This window comes from Trichomycterus rosablanca, chromosome 19 (assembly GCF_030014385.1).
Source record: "Trichomycterus rosablanca isolate fTriRos1 chromosome 19, fTriRos1.hap1, whole genome shotgun sequence".
NCBI lineage: Eukaryota > Metazoa > Chordata > Actinopteri > Siluriformes > Trichomycteridae > Trichomycterus > Trichomycterus rosablanca.
In genome coordinates, this window is record NC_086006.1 from 2,491,426 (window position 1) to 2,514,651 (window position 23,226).

General features: G+C 41.9%; 1 protein-coding gene across 1 annotated transcript; it reads right to left on the bottom strand.

The window, feature by feature from the left end:
• Nucleotides 1-1,781: 1,781 nt before the first annotated feature.
• pan2 (poly(A) specific ribonuclease subunit PAN2) lies at nucleotides 1,782-21,280 on the bottom strand. The gene is made up of 26 exons (XM_063015312.1): nucleotides 21,203-21,280; nucleotides 19,215-19,500; nucleotides 18,570-18,739; nucleotides 18,216-18,336; nucleotides 15,803-15,880; nucleotides 14,411-14,681; nucleotides 12,977-13,322; nucleotides 12,758-12,854; nucleotides 11,967-12,086; nucleotides 11,766-11,885; nucleotides 9,498-9,626; nucleotides 9,195-9,391; nucleotides 8,508-8,656; nucleotides 8,245-8,348; nucleotides 7,629-7,727; nucleotides 7,159-7,241; nucleotides 6,826-6,967; nucleotides 6,570-6,707; nucleotides 6,412-6,471; nucleotides 6,219-6,309; nucleotides 5,973-6,130; nucleotides 5,497-5,640; nucleotides 4,927-5,106; nucleotides 4,711-4,804; nucleotides 4,419-4,619; nucleotides 1,782-3,000 (listed from the first exon to the last, which is right to left on the bottom strand). The coding sequence occupies exons 2-26, from the start codon at nucleotides 19,488-19,490 to the stop codon at nucleotides 2,966-2,968; spliced, it is 3,603 nt and encodes a 1,200-aa protein (XP_062871382.1). The 5' UTR covers nucleotides 19,491-19,500; nucleotides 21,203-21,280; the 3' UTR covers nucleotides 1,782-2,965.
• Nucleotides 21,281-23,226: the final 1,946 nt, after the last annotated feature.

Consider the following 23,226-nt stretch of genomic DNA (forward strand, 5'->3'; position numbering starts at 1 on the left):
CTTAATTATTCGTTTCTTGTCTTTGTATTTGATTATTTTTATTGTAAAGTGTCCTTGGGTGTCTTGAAAGGCACTTATTAAATAAAATATTTGTATTATTATTATTATAAGTATGTTTCCGTCATTGATCAATAGTATTAAGATTTTGGGTAATAACATGACATTGTGGTGTAATAACATTTCTTTTATCAAGTATTACTCAATAGCATGCATTTTTCTACCAACTGTTATTATCAACAAGCTCATGGTCAGGTGTCCAAATTCTTTTGGCCATGTAGTGTATGTTGATGTAGTGTATGTGACGAGTTTCTGGACCTGTGCCATCAGTCAGACACACATCCATGCATCTGTCCAGGACACTACAGCAGTGCAGCTCTTTGTACCGGCTTCTAAAATATTCATGGTTTTGTACAGTGAAAAGCTGTAACACAAACAATAGAAACTGGAAATAAGGAAATGACATCAGTCATGAGAAAATGGCCAAAAAAAGGTGCAAGAGGATGTCTAGAGCAAAACACAGTGGACATCAGAAATCCCCTTGCATTTTTTTTCCTTTTCGGCTGCTCGTATATTTATGTTAGAGGTCATTAGAGAGAATCTGGTCCACATGTCAGACTTTGCACAGTTTTTACGCCGGATGCCCTTCCTGACACAGTCCTCTTATTTTTACCCAAGCTTGGGCATTGCAAGTGCACCTTCCACCTTCTGCCATTTGCACTCCAGCCTTGGCCACTAAAATGGACAACTCTAACACACAGAGAACCAAGCTGTTCCTTCTGTAGTCCTTCAACGGTTGTGCCAGAGCCTTGACCAGACACTAGTAATCGATGTTGCAGCAGTAAGAAGATCTTTACCACCTCTGACACAGCCAACTGTGTCTGTTGAGCACTCGACCACACTAAGGTTTCTGCATAGTGTGCTTGTACAACCTGATTGCCAGAAATGTGCTATTAAACATTTATAAAACATTAATAGCTGTTGGTAATAGTTGATGAGTTACATGAATGATTTGATATTTTTTACATGTAGTCTCCAGACCAGGGCTTTAATTTAATTCAATAAATTAGCTTTTCGGCTGATTGTTGCTCCCCTATTTACACCTTATACAGCCAAAAGGTGTGTGGACATCTGACCATGAGCTTGTGTGATATCCCATTGCAAAACCTTAAGCACATTTTTTTTTAAATACCCTCATAGCAACCCAATTAAAGCATGTCCTTTTGGTCCTCTATTAATGCAGACGCACTGTAATGTTGAAACAGGAAAGGACCTTCCTAAACTTTGTCTACAAAAGCATCTAATTTTATTTTTAAAATTAATTTTATGTACCTGTTATGAAATATTTAGGAGGGGTATCCACATACTTTTGGCCATAGCATAGATATTGACAAGTCTCCCATTTATCTGTTTATACGTTCTAAAAAGGTGAGATGTTAACCTTGACCATGGATTTTAACATCATTGTTTTACACATTCTGGTTCCATTCATGAGAGTATAGGTTACCCATAATTCATCAGTTCAAGTTCAATTTTATAGCTCCAATTCACCTCACTTACACGTCTTTGTACTGTGGGAGGAAACCAGAACTCCTGGACAGAAATCCACACAGACACTAGAAAAACATGCTGACTCCATCCAGAAAGGACCCGGACCGGACCGCCCCACCTGGGAATCAAACCCAGGACCTTCTTGCTGTGAGGTGACCCACTGATCCACGGTGCCACCCCATAATGTGATAATGTGATGCTATTCGATGATGAGCACTGATGATACAGGACCATTTAGAGTGAAAACATTTTATTCAGCTGCCTCACAGATACAAAAATGCAAAAAACAACATTTCAAAAACACATAAATGCAAAAACACATTTCATTTGTATTCAGTATAACAACAATGTCCTGTTCCACTCGAAAAGAACATTCAGACTCACTTGCCACGGCATCTCTTGATGAATCTTCTGATGATTCATTGGTAGGTTAGAAACCTCCCAAAACATGGATAGAATGTGTGTTTAAAAATGTGTTGCTAAACTTTTTTTTTTTTTTTTTACCCCTTTTTCTCCCCTTTTTTTAGCGCATCCAATTGTTCAATTAGCATCGTGCTTCCTCTCTGTCTATGCCGAACCCTGCCCCGACGGAGGTGATTGAAGCTAACCCGTATCCCCTCCGAAACACGAGCAGCAGCCAGATGCATCTTTGCCACCCACACATTGACGAGTTTTGGCGCCACCTAGCGTTGCATGCGGAGAGACACACCCTAAGGGCACCCTCTCCCATCTCTGTGTAAGCGCCTCCAATCAGCCGGCAGAGAACGCAATCGCATTCTGACAGAGAGAGACCCACATCCGGTTCTTTGTCCCACCCCCCATATGAGCAACCGGCCAATCGTTGCTCATATAGCCACTCAGCTTCGAACCGGTAAAGCAAGGCTGGATTCGATACCACGTTCTCAGAATCCAGCCCTGGTTGCAGCGCGTTTCTTTTTACCGCTGCGCCACCTGAGCGGCGCTAAACTTTAATATCAAGTGGATTTTGGACTCGAAAACGTGCATCCCTCAATTTTAAAATTCCACCATGATTTACTCTCCGTTTAATCTTGTCTGAAATGTTTGGTCAGAATTGTACTTATTTCACACTGGTAACTTCATTAACACTGGGTACAAAATGCAGGTATAAAAGTATTTGTGTCTCTGTCTGCTGACACTCCACTTGATAATAATGTTCAGTTCGTTCAAGCAGTGCGGTATGACGTCTACAGGACAGGAAATGATGGAAAGTCATTTCCTCACTGCATGTCCATTTTACTCAAACCAACACATTCAGGGTTTACTTTCTGCTTCACTTAGAGTCTGACTAAGATCGTAGGGAGGAATCCTCGGCTGGTTTGGTCAGTGATACTGAAGAGTGCTGGACAGGTGAGAGATTCGGGAGTCGTCTCTCTGGTGGGAATGGTGCAGTCTCTGCTTATAAGCCTAGAACTGGAGGGAACACGGCAGTACCTAACAAAGACAAAGGATCTTTTTTATATACAAGTCTTGTCATTGTTGTTAGCGCAAGAAAACACACTAATGGTAATATCAGTGTAATTGTAATGCAAAATACACATTTAGTCAAAATTCAAGTTTCCAAACTGGCTGAGCAGGACTGCAGACTAGAACAAGCACCGTCCGACATGTGTGAAGCCTTTGGGCTCTTTAGAATACTACAGAACAGAATAAAATAGCCTTATATGCCATTTTACATATATACATGTACAGCACAATTAAACTTTTTTGGAAGCTGAGGTCAGAGTGCCTTGTGTGATGCCCCTGAAGCCAAGAAGGTTAAGGGCCTTGCTCGAGGGTTCAACAGTGGCTGCACCCAGTTAATCATTCCACTAATTAACCAAATGTAATTGATAGTTGGTTGAATCGACTCAACACACTCGCGTTTGATCACATATCTAAACTTCGCAGTAATACAAGGATCTTTAATATATGGGCACTTTAATATTTTTATAAGTTATAAGCGATGAGGGTGGGAGGAGTAATCGGTCGTGTCCGAGAGACTGAGAGACGCTTATAGTCGGGATTTAGCTCCATCTGATTTCCACCTTTTTGGACGCTCGAAGAAGCTTTAAGAGGAAGAAGATGTTCATGTGATGATGTGAAAGCAGCGCTGCCATCAGTGGCTACGAGCTCAACCAAAAACATGTTTTGCTGACGGCATTAAAAAGTTGGTACAACGCTGGAAGAATGCATCGGAAGGTGACTGTGTAGAAAAGTGATGTGATTTGTTTTTAAAATTCTTAATAAATAGAGTTAAAAACCCTCGTATAAAGCAGCTTGTTTGTACATTCACGACAGGAACGGTAGTTACTCATTACACAAGATTTATTAGTTCACAAGGTTATATCGAACACAGTCATGGACAATTTAGTATCTCCAATTCACCTCACTTGCACGTCTTTGGACTGTGGGAGGAAACCGGAGCTCCCGGAGTAAACCCATGCAGACACAGGGAGAACATGCAAACTCCACACAGAAAGGACCCACCTGGGAATCGAACCCAGGACCTTCTTGCTGTGAGCCGACAGTGTTACCCACTTAGCCACCGTGCCGCCCTATAAAGCAGCTTAAGGTCTCAACAAGCAGCACACTATTCTACAGAATATCTACAGAAATTTAGAAGAGATGAAAATAAATAAAATAAATAATTCTGGACTCTAGTGAACTAAAGCAAAAGCAAATATATTTATAGTGTACAGGGCTAAAAGTGTCTGGCCTACAAAGATTCCTCATAAGAACCAGAGCCTAGACGAACATCAGCACTTCTTAGTGTAAAGTAGCATTTGGTGGCTTCACGTGTGTCAGAACCGGTGACACCAGTCAGAATGTGATGACTGTATAAGAAATCATAATACACCTAAATGAAATACCTTTTGGGCTACCCTGTCCATCCGCAGGATCTGCTTCTGGCACCTTCCAGTCAAGCTTGCGACCCTTTTCATAGAGGCCCTTAAGAACTTTGCGGAAATCCTCCTGCCCCCCGTGACTCAGGTCCAAGTACTTCCTGTACAGCTGCAGAGCGGTGCGGGCGTCCTCGATGCTGTCGTGGGTCTCACTCTGAATGCTCAAGTCTGAACAAAAGCACCAAGAAAACATCTAAACTGGACTGAATGCTGATCGTAAGTGCACCGAAGAAAAGCCTAATAAGTTTAGAGAACCTACCAAGGAAATACCAAGCAAGGAATCTCAGGGAGATCATTCTCTTCCTGGGCATGTGGAAGAGGTAAACTGTATCGATCACCTGGTCTTTTAGAACCTATATACAGTTAACAGGTCAATACACATCTGATATTAACATATTACATTATATATCGGAAGATTATTTAAATTCCACTTTACTACAGCAAGCGTCCAACAAAAGGTGTAAATCAAACTCACCAGCAGGTTTATGACTCGGAAGTCCTTCTGTAACCCGTGACCAACAAAACGCACTCCAGTGTCGATGAGGAAACGCAGTTTGAGATAAGTGGACTTCAGAGTCGTTAAATGCTTAGAGGAAATCTTGGCATCCAGATCGCCGGGTTTGATACCCGAGTACTGCGTCAAGTAGTCAACCACCTGGAACAAAAGAGGAAACAAATAAAAAAAAAATGCAAAATAAATTATTTGTTTCTTTTGTAGTTAAAATTACAAACATATCACAATTATTAACTACATTTATTAAGTGTTTTAGGCCGCTGCACCACCTGAGCTATAACTCTGGAATAACAGTAAATGACTATTTTAATATAAAACGAAAGTTAAAACAAAACACAGGAACAATTTTTGTAAGTTAATGTCTTAGAAATAATTGCATTTCATCACTTTTTGTCACTATTATCAAATAAGCTAAACAGTAACTCTTTATAGCGGTAGACACGCTTTGATCGCAGCGATTCTATAGCACTTAAAAACTGCGGTCTGTAATACTTGATACAGACAGACTTACACTCAGTGAGTTACACTCACCTGCTCCTGTGTAGAGATGTAATCATCAATGAACGGAACCCCCTCATTGGGCCCCTGTCCCCTCACACACGTAATGCGAGCCACAGACATCTGACTCGGCTTTATGGTAGACTTTGTGCCATCGCTGCGTAGCTCGGCCTCTTCCTGTACCATCATTACAAGTGAGCAAGTTATGAACACGTTCAGGAATAAAGGTAGTAAAAACACATCGTTTAACATATCAAAAAAATAATCAATAAATAGGCTGTTAAGAAACAGGTTTCAGTACAAATTATTATTATTATTAATTATTATTATTGTTATGATTGTCTTTTGAATGTGATTTTGTCTTTAAAGATTTTTATCATTTTAATTCTTAAAACAAATTGTACCATTTCTGGAGATTCCCATCTTAAATTACTGGGCTCACATGGCACACGTTAACAAAATGAAACAATATTAAGTTTAAAGGAAGAAGAAACTAAAGTCGTACTGACCTGGTTGAGCGTGACGAACTCTGCATCCAGTCCTACGAGGTCTCCAGCTTGAGGCATCTCACTCACCATGAGGGGGATGAAGGTGGCGTGACTCTTCCTCTGTTTACGAGCCAGCGAGGCTTCTGTCAACAGCACGTTGGCTTCGATCGGGTTTTTAACTGTGGACGGTAGAGGCAGCGGGTTTGAAACCAGAATAGAAACAGATTTAATAGGGAAACACAGAGCAGATTTTATTTTGCTTCTTACTGCGTAGGTCATATTTAGTGTGGTAGTTCCTCTTGGCGTAGTAAATGATGGCCGGCACCTTCCAGGTCACGTCGAACTGAGCCGCTTCAGTCTGTGAGAAATCAGCACATTTTAATGCATCTTTATCCACAAGAAAAGAAGGAAGCAGGTGTGTGTGTGTGTGTGTGTGTGTGTGTGATCTGTATGTCTTTACCTTATCGATGGGTTCGATTAAGAAATCGTTGAAGAGGTACCACTGCTGATGCGTGACCCCCTAAATTTAAAAAATCATTTAGATGTATAAGCAAAACGTTTCAGTTTAGTGATTTGATTCCTGCATTCACTGGATTCTCCAAACCCTGTGCGTCTGACCTCTTTCCTCTGGTGGTAGGTCTCCCCCACTTTAATATGAGCAACCAGGTTGCCCCCCGTGCGCTGGTCGAGAACATGAGGCACTGACACTACTAGGTCATACACAGCAGCTCCCTCCGCCTCTTCTTCTGCACTTAACTGAGAAATACAAACGCAATACACAAGAATATTAGTGTCAACTTGTTAAATACATTTACATTAATTAAATATTAGTGTATATTACTGTAAACACAGAGCATTTCAGGAAACTCCTCACCTCGTCCGTCTCAGTCCAGCTCGATACCTCCAGGCCGTTCGTCTTACTTATACAGACCTTTATACTGAGCGGAATCCACACGTGCCTTAAATCCTCGGCCCGCGTGTCTAAGGTTAAACTCTCCACGCTGTAAAACTCATCACTGTTTAAATCAACAAAGATAATCGTTCAAGTTTAACTAATTATTATAAAAGCTTTGTTTCTTCTTCATTGTCCTATGTATTATGTTTCACATTCTAATCGTATTAACATTTTATTCAGAGCTTGTTTCAGCAAAGTGACCCGTGTGTGTACAGTGGGATGACCGGTGCAGTGTAAACGGACAAGTCTTACTCTGTACACCACTCTGTAGGGAGGGGCTCTTTGGGTTTTGGAGGCTCTGCTGCTTCTTTCTTCAGAGCTTTGTTAAATGCGTACTGCAGAGAAAAGTAATGAGTTGTCAATAGTCTACAAATAAACCATTATTTAATATAAATATAAAAAGTGTAAGTCTTCATGTGACACAAGTTTCAAATAAAACAATTAAACAAAAAATACCTAGATAAGCAGAACGGTGAGCAGTACAACTGGACTGTATGGTAACAAGCTGTTGTGCTGTTTTTACATATAGTTCATATAAAACAATACAATTTAGAACATTGTTTACAAAGCGCTAGCCCAGTACTGGTAAGACTGGAGCCAGACCCAGTGTGATCCTGACCAGCTGATGAAAATAAAAAAAACCAACATTGATAAAATAATTATGCATAAGTTACAGACCACTTTTAGTACATATACAGAGAACTAGATCTGGGATAGCTCACCTCGGCTTGCGCTTTCCAGAACTCCATTTCTTTAACACTGTTCACCTCACAGTTTATCACCAGCACATCCGGCAGACAACGAATGTTCCGGGTCTGCACCTACATTACAACAAATACAGCAGATATAAACTGTCGAGAGAGATTAACGCGCTAGGAATCTTGGCTAAAATATGTTAAAAAGTCTAAGGCATAAGATTTAAATATAGAGTGGATTCCGAAAGAATTCAGACCCCTTGTTAGGATGGAAACCAAACCATGAAGCCCCGTCTCTGTGATCACATTCTGGCAAGGCACAGATTAGAGCAAGAATATTAAACCATATCCGAGGATCGGAGTGACCCAGGAGCACAGCGGCCTTGATCATTTACAAAGATTTTCTGGTCTAATGAGACAATAAATCTACTCTCTGGGCAGAACAACAAGCACCATATCTGTCATTGGGAGGTAAACTTGTCAGGGCGCTCTCAGTGCCGATTCCAAGCCAAGGACCATTTTCACTGTGGCAACCCCTAAATTATAAATATGTAGGCAAGGATCTGAAAGAAATAAAATATAAATAAAGTTCTAAAGTGCAGCTCTGGCTAAAATAAAGACACAAAAAGATAGAAAGACTTACTGTAGGCTGATATTTTTCACAGTTTTCACACCAGGCCTGTGTGCTCTGCTCCAGACAGATGCTTTTTTTCAGTATTTCAGCAAAGTCATACTCTGGGACCTTCTCTAAAAAGCAGCACAGATGAATGCATTAAACACTGTGTTAACACACATCCCAGTATGGTGTTTCTGAGTAAAAAGGACCAGCTATAATTTCTTTAATGCTATCAAAGCTTGCTCGCTCTATTTATACACGTGAGAAACGTGGAGTTAGTGTGTTGATACCGAGGGAGCTGTACTCCGGGTAGTGCAGGGTGAAGAGCAGAGTGAGAGAGGAGCGCAGTGTCTCCTTCCCACAGCGGCACAGACTGCTGTTCTCCACCTCGCAGCCAAACAGCCTGCCGATCACCGACTCCACCGAAGAGCCCGGCGTGCTGCATGCATACACACACACACACACACACACACACACACACACATCAAAATAATGAGCAAGCAAATATTAAAAAGACAAATCATTTTAATGTAGCTGTATGGTCAAATGTAATTCAACGACCACCAAAAATCTGACTTATTATGGATTACAAGCTGCTGAAAAACAGGTGACTGTCCACCGTCAAGCAAGCTTTAAAAATCAGCGTTAAAATCGCCACCTTAAAGCTTGGCAAATGTTTGCCACTTACAAAGGACTTGGAGGAAGAAGAACCAAGAGTGTCAGTCCCATCCCTCACTCCCAATTTTGGCATAAGACCACTGTTCCATGTATTTTTTGTTGTGAAGTTAATCTAAAAATCCCTTTTATATACAGCTGATGACTTCTCTGTGCCCATATAATCATAATCACTTAGGAATTAGAATGCCACGTATGTATATTTTTAACCCAGCATATTTATATATATATATATAAAAATAAAAAAATAAACTTATTAAATAACTTTTTCAGCATGAGGGCGTGGCATGGGTCGGCCTCACCTGCTCGTCCCTCTGTAGGCCTGAGGCCCCTCCTGTTCCTGGGTCTCCTGGTGCAGCTGCGTTAGGATGAAGCAGTTCCAGCTCTGGATTAGGCGGCCCAGTCTGGCTTTCCCAGTCTGCTCGTCAGAGTCTGCCAGGATCAGCCCGAGCGCCGACGCCTCTGGAATCGTCCGGAATGCCCTCAGGAAGTTACTGGCCTGGAGTGAGAACACAGCATGGTACATACAAAAATGTATTTTTACTTATTTTCCTTAATAATGCGACGTATCGTCATATATCATTGATCATATAACCAGCGTGTACCTGGCAGGGGTCTCCTCTGCTCAGATCCAGCATATGAAAGAGGAAGCCGAGCTCACAGGCCAAGCAGAACTCTTTCTGACACAGATGATTCTGTACCAGGCACCTGATTGGCTCTAAGAAATACAGCACCTATTCAGCCGAGAGAAAACGTTACACATTAACACGGCTGACAGCGAAGCCTGTACATTTCCAGCATGTCTTCATATAAATGGTGAAATCCCTTAGTAATTGCTTTAAAAATAAATAAATAAAAAATTTTATTTGAAAAGCGCCTTTCATGACACCCAAGGACACTGTACAATAAAAATATAGAAAAGCTAAGCAAAATAAATTTAAAACACATTTACTAAGCAAAAATAAATAAAATACACATTTACAAACATAGGAAACACCAAACATGTGGCACAGTTCTGAGTCAGCTGGAAAAGATGTTTTGAGGGTTTTGAACACTGCTGCAGATGAGAATTCCGTACTTCTGGTGGGAGGAGCCTAGCATCACCTTGGCAACCTCACGGCGTTGCAGTGACCAGAGTGAGGGAATGTTGCTGTTAGCATGCTGTTGGTAAACAAAAGTCCGAACTGAGGCTCGGTGGGAATATTTAGGCCTTTGCAAAATACCAAGGTCGCGGTGGAGCAGTAAAGATGTTGGAGGTTTATACCGTGAATGTCCCAGAGCATAGAGTTCACTGAAAGAGCGCTCCATCGTCATGATGAGACCACAGACGTTGTCTAGACCAGAAAAGTTGCAGAGACTCCAAGCCATCCAATTCCAGCAGCCAAAGGAGCAATTCAAAACAATCCACATTGACAGAGAAAGGAGTTATCCGCTAACTCTCACTGCTCCGGATACACCGCTCCACATCATAGAAGCATCAGCAACACAAGCACAGTAAAAAAGATCCCAAATCCAATGCATAAAATACAGTAAAATGTTTCGTGCAATGTTTTCGTTCAAACAGTTTCACTGGGGGAGAAGCGGCATCCAAACACACCAGCGTAACTCTCACGACCCAAAAATGCACGAATGGCTAGTGACCACAGGAGTGTGCGAAAAGATGAAAATGAAAGAAAATTACGATAAAAATAAAATAAAATACAATAAAATAAAATAAAATACGGCAACGGTAGCGGCAGCCAAATGCGCCAGCGTTCACCATCACCATGACAACATACTAAATACATTAAAGATCCTAAGTTTCCTCTTGGTAATTCCATGAGGGAGAATCTAGATAAAACTCTGACACGGGAAACTTCTACATTTGAACGTTTATGTGCTGAATAGACAACCTGTATTTTACACTTGTGTTGAATTAAGGGTCAAAACTGACCCACCAATATAATTATCAGCAGATAAGATCCTATTAATATTACTTCAACCTGATATTAAACTGAAATAAAACCCTATAGGACAAGGTGAGTACAGAATGTTAAGACTACACAAGGGTTAAAGTCACAATAAGCTTTATAAACAAAAGCAAAACATGACATTACCCAAAGAAGGTTGGGCTCCTAAGCAAGACGCTTAACCCTCATTTGCTTGTACTGTACTCATTCAAAATTATAAGTTGCTTTATTTGAGTCACAGGGCGGTACGGTGGCTAAGTGGGTAGCACTGTCGCCTCACAGCAAGAAGGTCCTGGGTTCGATCCCCAGGTGGGGCGGTCCGGGTCCTTTCTGTGTGGAGTTTGCATGTTCTCCCCGTGTCTGCGTGAATTTACTCCAGGTGCTACGGTTTCCTCCCACAGTCCAAAGACGTGCAAGTGAGGTGAATTGGAGATACAAAATTGTCCATGACTGTGTTCGATATAAAGTCACAAATCTATTCCAGTACAACACAAATCTCATTCATCTTAAACATTCTACAGGAACACTATAGCAGGGAGAAAGAAAACACCAGAAAAGGTGAAAACGTTTGAATACATCAGTCTAGAAAGGGTTACAAATCCATTTTTTAGGGTTTTAGGACTCCACCAAACCACAGCAAGAGACATAAATGCATAAATGTCCAATAAATGCAAATCAAATCTGTGGCAGGGCAGAATTGCTTGGTGTTTTTATTTTCATTTTACTTACTGTCTCAACTTTTTTTGAAATTGGGGTTGTATATATGTTAGCACTTCAAAGACTTTTATTGTTGTCTAATAAATCACCACATAAAGCACTTTATTATACAATTTGGAAACATTATACTGTATTTAAAATGAGATGATTTAATCCCTTTACTTTAACACAATTTGATTTTGAAATTCTGAAGTGACGTTCGCACACCTGAATCATGCAGTTACAGTACGCGTTGGGTATGTGAGGCTCCAGGCCAGCAAACAGAGTTCTGTTATAGTGCTTGAAGTCGAAGTCCTCCAGCCCCAGTTTGGAGTATTTGATGGTGACCTGGTGGGTATAAAAGTGTCAGCACTGCCTCATCTACTCAACAAGAATAAATAATATTCAGACGCCAATAGCACCCGATACCTTTCTGTACTTCTTTGGCACCATGTAGAGGTGAGGCTCCTCTTCTCGACCAATCGGAGACTCAGGAACTTGACTGTAGCTGTCGTACTCCAGCTCCACCTCTTTTATCTTATACGGGACCTGACAAACACAAACGCAACAGACGGAATGAAAAAGAGACGTTAGGATGTGATGAATAAGTAAGTAATTGTAAATGATCAGTTACTCAGTGGTAGCTCTTTGGTTAAGATACATGACTAAGGTTGCCGGTTTTACCTGCCCCTGAGCAAGGCCCTTAATCCTTAATTGTTTAAGTTGTATTCTGAAACAGATTAGGGCATTCCCTAAGATGTTCCTCAATACTGGAATTGTGAGCTGTAGTATTGTATTTAGGACAGTGGTAGCTCAGAGGATAAGGTACTGGACTAAGGCTGCCAGTTTAAGCCCCATCACCTCCAAGTTGCTATTGGATAATTACCATTCCTTATCGCTACTCACGTTTATTTTTAGGGGTCGCCACGGGGGATCATTCTGGTCTGCATACCTGATTTGGCACATCTTTATGCCGAATGCCTTTTCTAATGCAACCGTCCATTTTATCCAGGCATGGGACCAGCTGTTTGGCTATCCCCCTTGCCCACTTTCCCACTGCCTCAGACATAACCAATCATGTCTGTGATGATCTACACACCCTACCATCTGACAGCACCGTCGAGATTCAAATGCTGGATCCCAGAGGATTCATTCCTTTGTGTATTTGAATTGTTCTGCAGTGTGGCTGTGAATTTAAAGCACTTTTTTGGGTGGCGTACCTGATTTCTCGGGCGAGTACGAGGGTTCGGAGCGTATCCAATAAACCCAACTGTCTTCATCGTCCTCAAAATCTCTATGTCCACTGAAGGTGCGTGTCTGTGACATAAACACAATAGAACAATGCACTGCCAGCTGTGGTGAGAATTAAAGAGCAAGTATTTACAATATTGGTGGACACTAGAGGGCAGAAGCGCATCAGCTGCATAAAATCACCATACCTGGGGCTGGGAATGATCAGGTTGCTGGGCCAGTCTGACAGCAGAGGCTCTGTGCTGGTGAGATGCATGGGAACCAGAGAAAGTGGCAACAGCTCGTGATTCCAGTCCAGCTGGGGCAGCGAGTCCACGTGGCACGGCAGCGCCAGCTCGGTCTCTCTGGAGTAGTCGTTGAAGGTGACGTCGGGCGCGCTGGACCACAGATGCACGCAGCCGCCCGAGTCTCCGAACGCCAGCGCTTGCTTACTGCTCGACACGTCGAAGCTCATGAGCAGCTGGCCGACCGTGTTCACATGGAAAACATCAGCCAGACTGGCCAGACCGGTGGGCTCACAGAACTGATACTGACCTGTACGGGGAAGCCAAGAGAAACTTAATTAATTGATTAATTTATGTATTTATTAGGATTTTAACATCATGGTTTACACACTTTGGTTCCATTCATGACAGGACAGGTAGATCCATCAGTTTTTAATATCAAACAGTCATGGACAATTTTGTATCAGTTCAGGTCACTTGCATGTCTTTGGACTGTGGGAGGAAACCAGAGCTCCTGGAGGAAACCCACGCAGACATGGAGAGAACATGCAAACTCCACCTGGGGAATGGAACGCAGGACCTTCCTACAGTGAGACGACAGCGCCACCCTCTAGTTTATAAATAAATGCACAATTCCGTTGCACAATGTGTCTCATTTTCATGCTTTATCCTGATCAGGGTTGAGGCGGGTCCGGTTTCCCCGGAAACACACGTCGGAAAGGCCGAGCGCTACACAGACACGATTGGCTGTGTGCCTGTTGGGGGAGGGACAATGTCTGAATGGGTTCCTCGTCGCTGGGGCAATTAGGATCTCTGCTGACCGGTCGAGACGCCTGATAGCAGCGCGTGGCTCTTCACATCCATTGGCGATCGGCTGGGTGCATGTTGCCCTCCTCGATCGGGGTGGGCGTGGCGGCAGCAGTAACAAGAGAGAGAAAGAGAGAGAAATGAGTTCCAACTGGTCACAACTGGACTGGGTGAAAAGGGGGGGAGAAGAGCCAATAAATAATTGATAACTGCTTTATCATGGACAGGGTCACTGTGGGTCAGGTTCCACCTGGAAACACACCCTGGACAGGGTGCCAACCATCACATGGGCAGCACACACATATTTTCACTCACGCCTAGGGGCACATCAGCTGCTGCACGTTCAGGACGTACAAATGTGGAGATAAAAACATGCAAAACTCCTCACAGCCCACGTCCTCGGGAACAACGTTTTGTTTTTCCTAAATAGCCTCGCACACAGGCAGCAGAAAAAGACCTCATAAATTCCGTTCTTTAGATAACGCTGAAACGTTACATCAGGTTACATCAGTTCACATTCAAATCTGACGCTCATAAACACGCATTTGAATCGTATCCTGCACCGCGCTCTCCGTGCGAGGAGTCACGTACCCGTCTGGGAGATGATGGCCAGCCGCGAGGTGTACGTGGGGATGAAGCGGAGGAACAGCGGGTCCACGTGCACCTGCAGAGGGGTGACGGCTCGCATCATGCGCAGATCGTACACCATGAGGAAGCGGTCGCACGTCAGGCCGTTCAGACCCCGGCTGGAGAAGCCGCACGCCGCCAGCAGGTTACCGTGCACGTCGAAGTCGGACAGGCTGCCCGAGAACGCGTCGAACTCGTGCTCGGTTTTAAAGGTGCGCAGGTCTCGCAGAGACACCTGTCACGTCACAAAAGAAAAGAAAGAAAGAAGTGCTATATTTCAGTCATTCTGGGGGATTTTGCCCTATTGCATTAGATACGATTTACCTATACACTCTCGAGAGACCTTTCGTTTACTCAACACTTGCTTGCCATTAAGGGCTGCAGGCTAACACATGCCTGCTCCAAGACACAATAACCTGCTGACCACTTCTTTTTAACAGCCAGCAGTGGATTTTTTACAGAGGGCTTTCACACATGTACAGGATCAGGCTCCTCATCCAGTTTACTCAGTTTAGCACTGAACTAGGCCTTAAATTCAGTCAGGTCTCAACAGTGGTGGACTAGTGCTTTAAACTGCTGCGACATCCAAGCACTGGTTCCACAGTTGCATCGATTGCCAGCACTGGCCATCAGGGTCCTTACACAGCGTATGAAGACCCACCTACCCACACACAGTCCGGCCCCCACCCTGCAGACACGGCGGCCAACCAGTATCTTCTGCAGGCACTGCCAATTATGACCGCTAGATGGCGCCCAGCCGACCGGTGGCAACACCGAGTTTTGAACCGAGGAGTTCAGAAACTCGATGCTGTTGTGCTAGCGGAATATCCCGCTGCGCCACCTGGGCGCCGGCATTGTTTTTTAAATTCAGTTTCAGTCTGAAATTCGATATTTCTCAAATTTGCAGTAAATTTTAAAGATAAACTGATAAAACACTGAAAATTAAAATAACAAGAATTATGCTAATCATTCCTCACATGCTTTTATAATTATTTCTTGTTCCTTTTTCATTAACTGCCTCGCCAGGGTAGCGGCAGGCCTGATTCCACCAAGAAACACTGTGGGGGCAAAGCAGAAAGCACCCCGGAAAGGGCGCCAATCCATAACAGGGCTTCAGCCTCCTTCCCCAATCATGATACCAGGCCGGCCGACAGCACCACTAAGAGTCAAACCCGGATCTTGCAGTAGTTCGCTGGCGTAATAGACCGATACGCCACCTGTGCCCGTAAAAAAATGTACCATAACTATGGAAAGCCCTCACATTTCAGTCCTGAAAAGTTGCTGCTTTACATAAACAGTATGAGGCTTTCTCACAACCTGCACACAAAACAACATCCTGTTTCACTTTCCTCTCACCTTGCCAGAAGTGTGTCCACAGAAGAAGAAACGGCTGGACTGCCTCATGATTGCCACACCGGGAACCTCCACAGTGAACTACATCAGAACAAACAAACACATCAACAACAAACACTGGTTGACAATCAAGTGTGAATAATAGTGCAAATCATCCAAGCAATGTATAACAGTGAATGTGTGGGGAACGTGTAGAGTAAAGCCTTCATTTGCATTAGTAATCCACCTAAGGCAAGTCCATTTAGAATGCAGGTATTACCATCTGTATTGACTTTGTAACTATGGTTATTAAACAATAAATGAATAACAAATGGTACAAACGGCTGACAGGCGGGTGTGCACGCAGCAGAGCGCCTATGTTAGTAAATGAAGCCTGTATGCAAAAGCAACATCACACTGTTCATTTTTTTGTTTTGTCCTATGAGTAAGTTCTTCCAACAGCATTAATTAATTAATGAAATGCACAGTCCCTACTCAATGGTTTCCAGGTTTTAAAGGACGAGGGCTGCATCCCACACGAGATACGGTTAGTGGTGTACACATTTCTTTCACTGGTTCCTTCTCGTGCCTGTGCTGGAGAGATGAAATAAAGTTGCTTTGCTGGTTATGCAGGCAGAACGGCCTTTGTTCATGTGTCTTCTTAAGCTACACGACTAGTAATCAGAAGGTTGCCGGTTCAAGCCCCACCACTGCCAGGTTGCCACAGTTGGGCCCTTAAACGAGGTCCTTAATCCGCAACTGCTCGTTGTATTCTGAAGATGCATTAACTAATTATAGCCTAAAGTGTTTCTTTATAATGGCATTGTGAGGTGTACTATTATATTTAGTGCAGTGCTGGCTCAGTGGTTAATGTACTGGACTAGTAATCAGAAGGCTGCAAGTTCAAGCCTCACCACTGCCAAGCTGTTACTAAATAATGATCACTTTTGTTTATTTATAGGGGTCGCCACGAGGGATCATTCTGGTCTGCAAACCTCATTTGTCCTATAGTGTTGTTCATGTGTTAATTAGGGTTATATTTAAACTGCAGGTCATTCATCCATCCTTACACTATGAGGATGATGATGTTTTCTTTCGGCTGCTCCCGTTAGGTGTCGCCACAGCAGATAATTCGCCCACATGTTCGATTTGGCACAGTTTTTACGTCGGATGCCCTTCCTGACACAACCCTCCTATTATCTGGGCTTGGGACCAGCACTAAGGGTGCACTGACACGTGTCCCCATAATGGCTAGGTTCAAATACTGTCTTAAGCCTGGGATTCGAACCCCCCGGAACTCAGGCACTGCTGTTTCCACCCATTTTACATGCACAACAAAATTGATTAAAGTTTGAATTTGGGACATTTTGAGTTTCAGCTTCAAGCCCACTGATTCTTTAGTTCTCAGTCGATCCATAACACTTTGCAGAACCTAGTTGCAGTAAGTTAAGAAACATTGGCTAATAATTTTTCTAAAATTTACCTTTTGTGGCTTTTAGACGTTCAGCAACAATAAAGACAACGTAACCCCATAGGTTAAAAACTTTTGTGATAAATCATCCGAGCCCATGAAAAGCCCCCACATTTACATCGGATCTTAAAGCGACGTTGCTTTTTTCTCATGACCTCACACGCAAACATCCTGTTTTATGTTTCTCTCCCGTTCCCAGACATGTGGCCACAAAAGAGGAAGTGCATTATGATCACTACACCAGGAACATCCATGGTGAATTACATAACACCTACAACACGCCGCGTGGCAGCACACAAGCATGCCAACTTTTAATGTTTATTTAGTTTTGGTTGCTTTTGATGCCATGGTAACCTAAGGGTCATTTCTAAGCTGGGTCTGCATCATTGATTCCACACTTATATTTTGCCCAGGGATCTAGATCAGGGTGGTTTTGAAGTCGGTCACTGACCAGAATTTGAGGAGGTTGGGTATCTTTGTTAGGGCAACGAGCTGATGAAAGTGGTTGTGCACCAGGAATCGAGCGATCTCGCAATTGATCCTGAGCCGACGCCTTTTAGGGATCTCAGATGAGATCTCGGGTCAAGCCCTGACCAGCAGATTGATTGAAGCATGCTTCTCCAATTGCCTGTCTATGCAAGATAGGAGCCAAAAACATGTTAAGGCAATGACCGCTGCAGCACATCATGCTCCCCATGCACCAGGACATCTTCTTCATGCACCTCACGACATACAAGGCACCCCATTCGTTCGCCTCTTATGAACAGCAAAAGGGAAACTGAGGAACTACTCTACCACGGGGCCCCTTTTTATGCTTTGTCTGCAGATTTACAACTAGTCTTATGTTTCCCTTTATTTAGTTTGATGGATTTAGATAATCATTGAATGATATTGTGAACTGGCAGGTGTAAAGAATAAATATCATGTTTTTGTGTTATAGAGTTAAAGGCAGTCGGATGATCTTACTTTCTGTGTCTCCTGGACAGTGTTCAGATCCACCTCAGAGACGTAATTCTGCAGGCCTCCTAGAAGAACCGTGTTACTGTCAGTGAGCAGCAGACTGTGCATGTCGGTACTCTCCTCCATCCTAAAACGTCCAAACACATACATTTATGTGGCTGTGTATTTCATGACCGTGCTAGGACTTGAAACTGTTCTCTTTCTGTGACTTCTTTACTTCTTCACACTATCTTTAATATGTTATGGGGGTTTTCCTCTGTTTAACCTTCTTATGGAAATCTACTGTGTTCATTAGTATCGTAAATCCTTTACAAACTCATAGCTATGGTGTGTGTGTGTGTGTTTTGATGTGAAACTAACGGGTAGTCGAACATGATCAGGCCCCCGCGTGTAAGGCACTTCAGGTTACTCTTGGTCAGAAACAGGACGCCCGTGTCCATGCTCTGAATGTGCCGGATGTCATCAGCCAGGTGAACCTGGAAGGACGAGTTACGCCCCATGGTGGGCCCGAAAAAGGAGCTTGCGTGTCCCTGTGAAAGAAGAAGAAACCCATTTATATTTTACCATTAATAAAGCCAAAGAATGAAAGTGTTTGAAGAATTAAATATTCCTAGAATACCAAATATGTAATAAATATAACAAATGGAGACTATTACAGACAGGGTGCATGTATCCTCAATTTACATTTTTCTTCTTTTGGTTGCTCCCTATTTAAGACTTGGCACAGTTTTTATGTCAGCTGCCCCTCCTGATGCAACCCTCCTAGTTTAAATCAGGGCTTGGAAGTAGCACTGAGAGCCCACTGACAAGTGCACCTCCCAGTGGCTGGGCTGTTTTGGCTAACACAGGGTTCCTCGTCACTCAAGCTACTGCGGCCTCTGCTGACCGGTCAAAACGCCTACGAGGGCAGCTGATCACAGGGGTGCCTGACAACCTCTATCGTGAGACGTTAGTTTGCCATGTTGTTCATTAGGTTGTCCTAATGTTAAACTTTGCACTTCGTACCCGATGGTTCCCGATCCACAGCAGCTCCTCGTGCAGGTCGAAGTGTGTGGCTGTGACCGGCACTCCGACCTCAGAGGCCACGCTGTGCAGCTCAGAGTACATGCCCTCCATCAGGTGCACAGGTTCTGCCACGGGTACAGCCAGGCCATCCGGGTTTAGCTCCACGGCCTGAAGCAGGGCCGGGTCCAGCGAAGAGTCCAGACCAGGCTCCAGGCCTCCATGTAGGCTGGCCGCATAATCGCCCAGGGCTGGATCCAGGCCCTCAAAGTTCATCATAGGGACGATCCTGTTGAAGACAGAAGTCATAATCTATAACTATGCCAATATATAACCATCAAAACAGTGTCCATGTGTCTAAATGTCCAATATTGTTCATTTGTAAGGTGGTACACCAACTACACTAAATTTAACCACATCTTTGCTCTAAATATATTAGAACAGTATGTTATTTGGGGGTCTGGGCAGGGTTTACATTCTAAGCTTGCTTTTTAAAGCAGCTCTTAACTCCCAACAATACAGTAGAACGCCTTTATTTGTCATTTATACATATACAGATCTTTCTTTGCATATCCCAGCTTGTTTGGAAGTGGTTGGAAGTGGTCTCTGCATGGAGCAGAGAGAGTCAAGGGCCTTGCTCAAGGGCCCAACAGTGGCTGCATGGCAGAGCTGGGATTCAAACTCTCAACCATTCAGTTACTAGCTCAAAGCCCTACCCACTAGGTTACCACTGTCCAAATACAGCAAGATGCTAAAAACTGAAGCATGATGGCATGGCACAGCATTAAAATCCAAGAAGCCTCAGTAATGAACCACATGTGTTAGGAAAAAGACCGTCAGTAAACAACACATCTACACAAATTCATACATCAACAGAACCCAGAAGGACCGGCAACTTTATTTGAGTCGGACTGACATAAAGTGAAAACGTGTGCTGTGGTTTCACGGGTCCGAATTAAAAACTGTTTACATTTGCGTTAAATGACCACCCAGCTGTTACCAATGCAAAGTTGAAAAGCCAGTCGTGAATAACTTATGTATAAAGGTGTCATTACATCAATACTTGAAGAACATTCACATTTCAAAGCAACACATGCTGCCACCTAGACAAAGGCTTTTTAGGGAAGTTCAGGGACGACCCTGCTTGTTTTCTCAAGACGATACCAAGTCACATTCAGCACTGTACAACAGTGTGGCAGCAGGTGATAGACTGGCCTGTCTGTAGTCCAGACCTGTCTCCAATTATTTACGTTTTCAGTATTTAGCAGACGCTTTTATCCAAAGTGACTTACAGTACTGCGACAGTGTACAGTCTAAGCAATTGAGGGTTAAGGGCCTTGCTCAAGGGCCCAACAGTGGCAGTGGCGGGGCTTGAACCAGCGACCTTTCGATTACTAGTCCAGTAACTTAACCGCTAGGCTACAACTGCCAATTAAGAACAGCAATATACGTGTTTATATGTGTTTTATGAGGCAAAAATCTCATTAAATTTGTATTTGTATACAGGTGTATTTAGTTCCGAAACCTTTACAGAAGGTTTTAAAGTCAATTCTCTGTCCTGACGGTGTTTAAACATGTCCTGTTTTCAAATACTGATTAAAACGGTTTTTAAAAGCTATTACTGACTTTATTTTATATTATTTATATTTCTCCTACTGTCCCAATATTTTTGGATTGAATTTGTACACTTTTGACTTCAGATTGCATTCATTAAAGTCTTAAATCCCACGACGTTCCCCCACTGATATATCAGACATTTATTCACAATAATAAACCTCCCAAAATAATGCGACATATGATCATAATAATTATTATTATAATAATTCTTCTAAACCGATATTCGCTATCTTACTAGCTAGCACAAATAATTAGCAAATTAGCATCGCTAGCTAGCACCGTTAGAATAAGCCGAGCAGAACAAACTTAATCCACATTAACACATGTTTATTATTTGAAATCTCTACGATACTTTTAGTTAAATAGTTACATACGTGGATAGGCTACAATCATACTCTTGTAGAATAAAACACTCAGGATTAGCCTCGCTCCGGCATGCACATCATTTTCTCATTCAAAACAATAACACACTGAGGCTGAATCCCAAATATAGTACGACTCCCTGTAAAGGTGCCCTACGAAGGGTATAAACCAAACGCGTTTATACTCTATAGCAGTGCACTATATATTAGAAGAAGTATTTTTTAAGACGCCGCCTTACACAATAACCGCTGTAAACTTAACTGTATCCGGTTTGCTGTAATTGTGCAATTAGTTTTTACTGCATTAATTTATCTTTGTTTTATTTCGCTATTTAAAACGCAAAAATAAAACATTTTACTCGTTTACTTGAGTGAACTTTCACTGTAAGCTTCATGTCCAAATGCTGACACCACACTGTACTCTATAATAAATGTGATGCTTTTGTGATCCTGCAAACATTTTGCACATTTTAATGAATTGAATTGTTTATATTTAAATTAAAAATTATTTAAATGCCTTAGTTGTTAGTACCAGACATGCGAGTTTGAGTATTGAAGCTACTAATCTCTTTGTTTCTTGATTAACAGTAACATTTTAATCCAGTAACCTTTCTAAAAACGTTTTATTATTATTTTTCTTATTATTTTACTTAAATATCCATTTTAAAATCTATGTTTTGTGATATACTGTATGTATAAAATCTTCATTTTTACTGGAAAGGTTTCCATTTTTACTGGAAAGACTAGAAAGGGCAAGCCATAGCCTAGTGGTTAAGGTACTGGACTAGTAATCAGAAGGTTATTGGTTCAAGCCCCACCACTGCCCGGCTGCTGCTGTGGTGCCTTGAGCAAGGCCCTTAACCCTCAATTGCTCAGACTGTACACGGTAATTTAAGTCGCTTTGGATAAAGGCGTCTGCTAAATGCAGAAAATGTAAATGAAGCAATTTTATAGCTACAATATTGTTTCCAGTGTTATTTCTCTTTATTATTACTTTTTTGTATTGATAATTATCTTTTTTTTTTTAACACATTAGGCCTGGCCTAAGTATATTACATAATACTTTTTATCTTAAACATATTTGTTTTCTGCTCTTTTTTGGGGTTTTATGCATTTAGGAATTGTATAAGCCTAAACAGTCTTAACACAGTTGACATAAACAACAAACAATATTATTATTATTATTATTATTATTAGTAGTAGTAGTAGTAGTAGTAGTAGTGGTAGTATTATGTCTGTAACCACCCTACATATTTTTTTTATAGAAATCAACAGCTTGATTGGATGTTGTGTGATTCAGTAGTCTCCACAACTTACAATAGCGTCAAATGAAACAGCATATAAAAAATAAACTTTCCCCACCTCTTACGTAAAATTTAAACATCAGATTAGATACTGAAGTTTCATGCAGGGACGCAAAGTAAATCAATCTGGTGTTTTAATGCTGTACTTTTTGAGTCACTGATTATTACACTCATCTGTTCCATCACTTATCAAATGAAACTCAGTTTTAAAAAAGTCACATTAGGTACATTGAGAAAATGCCGTCATCAGTTTTGTGTATTTTACTAAGGTTTGGATGATCCTGCTTAGGTTCCCTACCAACCAAATATTTAATCATTTAAAAGCCGAGGACTGGCTGTTCATATCTTCTACATCAAATACCTGATATTAATTATATCTGTAATAATGAAGCTCCACTGTATAATACAGTTTTACAAATACATGCAATTATACACAAATATAATTTTAATGATATTTTGTAGAAATGTATTTTAAAGTAAACATTACTTTTTAATGTTCTAAAAACTATAACTATATGAGAACTATAACTATAAGAGAACTGTAACTATATGAGAACTATAACTATAAGAGAACTGTAACTATATGAGAACTATAACTATAAGAGAACTGTAACTATATGAGAACTGTAACTATATGAGAACTGTAACTATATGGGAACTATAACTATATGAGAACTATAACTGTATGAGAACTGTAACTATATGAGAACTGTAACTATATGAGAACTATAA